Raw genomic sequence first — 3,282 nt, forward strand, 5'->3', positions numbered from 1 at the left:
CTTCACCATACCGAAAATTGAGCTGAGTTTTCATATGGGGCTATAATATATGTTCTATATCACATAGGTTTTTAACACTCCAACTAAAGCCTATGGCTGTAAAATAAGATTAGGCTATTCAAAATACCGAAAACCGAGGTGGGTGAATATCTATTATAATTTTTGCCATGAAAATTTATTTTTATTTAGAAATTATTTGACGCTTAAATAAGTCTGATCTGTGATTTATTATGCTTTTAAAAAATATGCATTAAAGACTAAAAGTACGGGCCGGCAACGCGAACCGGGCCAACTAGTTATAAATAAATGCCTTGCAGTATTCAGGGAAAAAATTCCTGAAGTGTATGATATTTCTCCCAGATAAATCCTGAATACAAATTCCCATTCAAAAATGGTTGTACCTAACGGGGCCATTTATATGTGGAAGAGGAGAGTAAATATGTCTGAGGATATGGGAAACCTCCATCTAAGGCAGATCAAACTTCCTTAGTCCACATAGTAGATAAATCAATCTTTTTATTAATTTTATATATTTTATTTTCATTGAGAATGTTCTACTTTAGGTTGGTATTCATAATCATTGGCGCTATATGACATTTTATGATACCAGGCAAAAATATGATTCCAGATCCAAAGTGTTCAGTAAATAGTACCAAACACCCTTCCTAAATCCAATTATAAAAACCTTAAGACAAGTCTCAATGAGACCTTCTTTCGCAATTCCTTACACAACTTATAGCAAAATATTCAGAACAAAAAATCCTTCTTTACAATTTGCTTATATGAAATTCATGTATTTTTGTTATTTTATAACAATTTAATACATACTCAATTTTGTGAAATTCTAAGTAATTTAATGAGAATGTTCTACTTTAGGATGGTAGCCGTATTCATCGGCACTGTAGGTGACTTTGATGTGTTTGCCATCCTTGGTGACGAATTCGTATTCGCCCTTGACGAGCCAAGTCTTTTCGTCTTGCAAATGACCCTCTTGGAAGGCACGGATTTTGTTGGTCAACTCAAAGCCATATTTGAAGTCTTCCTTGTTAACTTCACGGAACTCCTTAACAACATCGGCTTCTTCGTTGGCGAGGGCAACGGCGAAAAGGCAGGCAAGGAGAACAATCTGCAAAACCAATGGTTTTAAAAATAATAATATCTCCAATTTAATTATTGCTTTGCTAGACTCCTCTTACACTGAATTTCATTTTGAATTTTTCCAATTGTGTGATTCGGTTTCCAAAACTGAACTAATTTCTCAAATTCTGGGATCTGCATTTATATGGCGAAATTATGCAATGATGATGCCAGCCCGAAGAATATTCCATAAAAATACAAGAAAAGACAGGTATATAAAAATTTTGATTTAGCACTGGTCTTGTGGCCATCGAATGCTACGTTTGGTTGATAATGTGAATTTTTAATTGTAGCTGAGTATGCTGACATAAAATGTTCACACAATTCATTATGTACTCGATAATTAATTTACGGTTCTGTGAATGTGAAATTAGTTGTTTCTCCTATTGTTTTGAGCATGTTGGTAAGTACAAGTAATTATATATCAATACGACGATTTCAGAATTTTATTGTGGCAAAGAAAGAAGTTTATGTAGATATAGTTTATATAGTTGACCAAAAGTGTAATTTCAAGCCTATATTTGCCTTCAGATTCCTTTGGTCCAATTCCCTATATAAGACAACCAGCAATCGTAGGTAACATTATTTATGACACATGACTTAACTCACTATATATGTAGTACTAACACAATTTAAAATACTTCAAATAACAAAACAGATCTCATCCAGACGAAAATATCCGGGAGTGGAATCCCGTTTTGCCATCGGAAGTAGAAACAAAACCAATTAACATAATAATTGAACGTTAATGCTAAAATTCAAATAAACAACATTATTTCTCAACTACTTTAAGAATAACCTATTTTATCTAGACTTGTGGTAAATACAAAAATTAAATTCCAGTTTTTTCTTATTATTCGCCAGCATAATTTCACAATATAAATACAGATTGCAGACTTTGGGTAATTAGTTCAATTTTGGAAACAGAATCAAACTATTTAGAATAAACAAAATGAAATTTGCAGTAAGTAGTCTGTGAAAATTATCACCAGTATTTTAAACGTATTTAAATCGCCTTTCATTTTTACAGGTTGTTCTTCTTGCCTGCCTTTTCGCCGTTGCCTTCGCCAACGAAGAAGCCGATGTTGTAAAGGAGTTCCGTGAAGTTAACAAGGAAGACTTCAAATATGGCTTTGAATTGACCAACAAAATCCGTGCCTTCCAAGAGGGTCATTTGCAAGACGAAAAGACTTGGCTCGTCAAGGGCGAATACGAATTCGTAACCAAGGATGGCAAACACATCAAAGTCACCTACAGTGCCGATGAATACGGCTACCATCCTAAAGTAGAACATTCTCATTAAATTAGTTAGAATATCACAAAGTATAATAGGTGTTGAATTGTTATAATGCAACAAAAATACATGAATTGCATATAAGCAAACAAAAATGGAACTTTTATTTCAGATTCTAAACAGAGTATTGAGGTATGGATAGTAAAGTGAGAAGAAGTTGTATAAGGAACTTTTAAAGGAGGCATATAATTAGGGCGGGAGTTCTGTACTCATCATTTGAATCTCGTATAATATTATTTCCGATAAATTTCTGTCATAATCCACAAATGACAGAATATGTACTCTACATGTGCTACCTCATTCGCATTATACAATTTACTGTCAATGCCCCCTACTTCGTTATCGAAAAGTTTACATCAGCAGAGTATTCATTGGCCTTATATAAGGCTCATGATTGACAAAATTTTAAGATATTTTTGGGTAAAGAAAACATTTTCTTAATTATCTTAATTCAACCGTGTTCCTTTTTAAACAACAACTACCAGTAAAACCTTTTGAATAATGCAGTTAAACTTTTCAAAAAAAAAAAAAAAAACATAGAGTGAGTAAGTCCGTTATGTGGGGGACATACCAAAAACGGTACCCATTTAGACAACTTTATACTACAAGGATAAAAATACCGAACATCAGTGGGTATTACAAATACAAAGTTTTAGACGAATCCGTGGATATACGAAAACGTGGACTTATACATACAATATTCTGCCACGGACCTAGAACTCATTGTGACAATTTTTAAACAAATGTGGCAAAAATCACCAACATACCGTATATCGAGAGGGCAACACAAAAACGTGGACATATACATAAAATGTTGCGCCACAGGAGCTAGAATCCATTTAGCTCTACAA

The 3,282-nt window shown here is 33.4% G+C and overlaps 2 protein-coding genes across 2 annotated transcripts; one reads left to right on the forward strand and one right to left on the reverse strand.

Annotated features, from left to right (window-relative positions):
* Positions 1–773: 773 nt before the first annotated feature.
* Positions 774–1,315, reverse strand: LOC101890550 (larval cuticle protein 9-like). Its single transcript, XM_005186901.4, has 2 exons — positions 1,197–1,315; positions 774–1,126 (listed from the first exon to the last, which is right to left on the reverse strand). Exons 1-2 carry the CDS (start codon positions 1,206–1,208, stop codon positions 854–856), a joined length of 285 nt encoding a protein of 94 aa, XP_005186958.1. The 5' UTR covers positions 1,209–1,315; the 3' UTR covers positions 774–853.
* Positions 1,316–2,057: 742 nt separating this feature from the next.
* Positions 2,058–2,520, forward strand: LOC131801691 (larval cuticle protein 9-like). The gene is made up of 2 exons (XM_059120618.1): positions 2,058–2,101; positions 2,168–2,520. Exons 1-2 carry the CDS (start codon positions 2,090–2,092, stop codon positions 2,438–2,440), a joined length of 285 nt encoding a protein of 94 aa, XP_058976601.1. The 5' UTR covers positions 2,058–2,089; the 3' UTR covers positions 2,441–2,520.
* Positions 2,521–3,282: the final 762 nt, after the last annotated feature.

The sequence above is a fragment of the Musca domestica genome, unplaced genomic scaffold (assembly GCF_030504385.1).
Source record: "Musca domestica strain aabys unplaced genomic scaffold, Musca_domestica.polishedcontigs.V.1.1 17, whole genome shotgun sequence".
Taxonomy (NCBI): Eukaryota; Metazoa; Arthropoda; class Insecta; order Diptera; family Muscidae; genus Musca; species Musca domestica.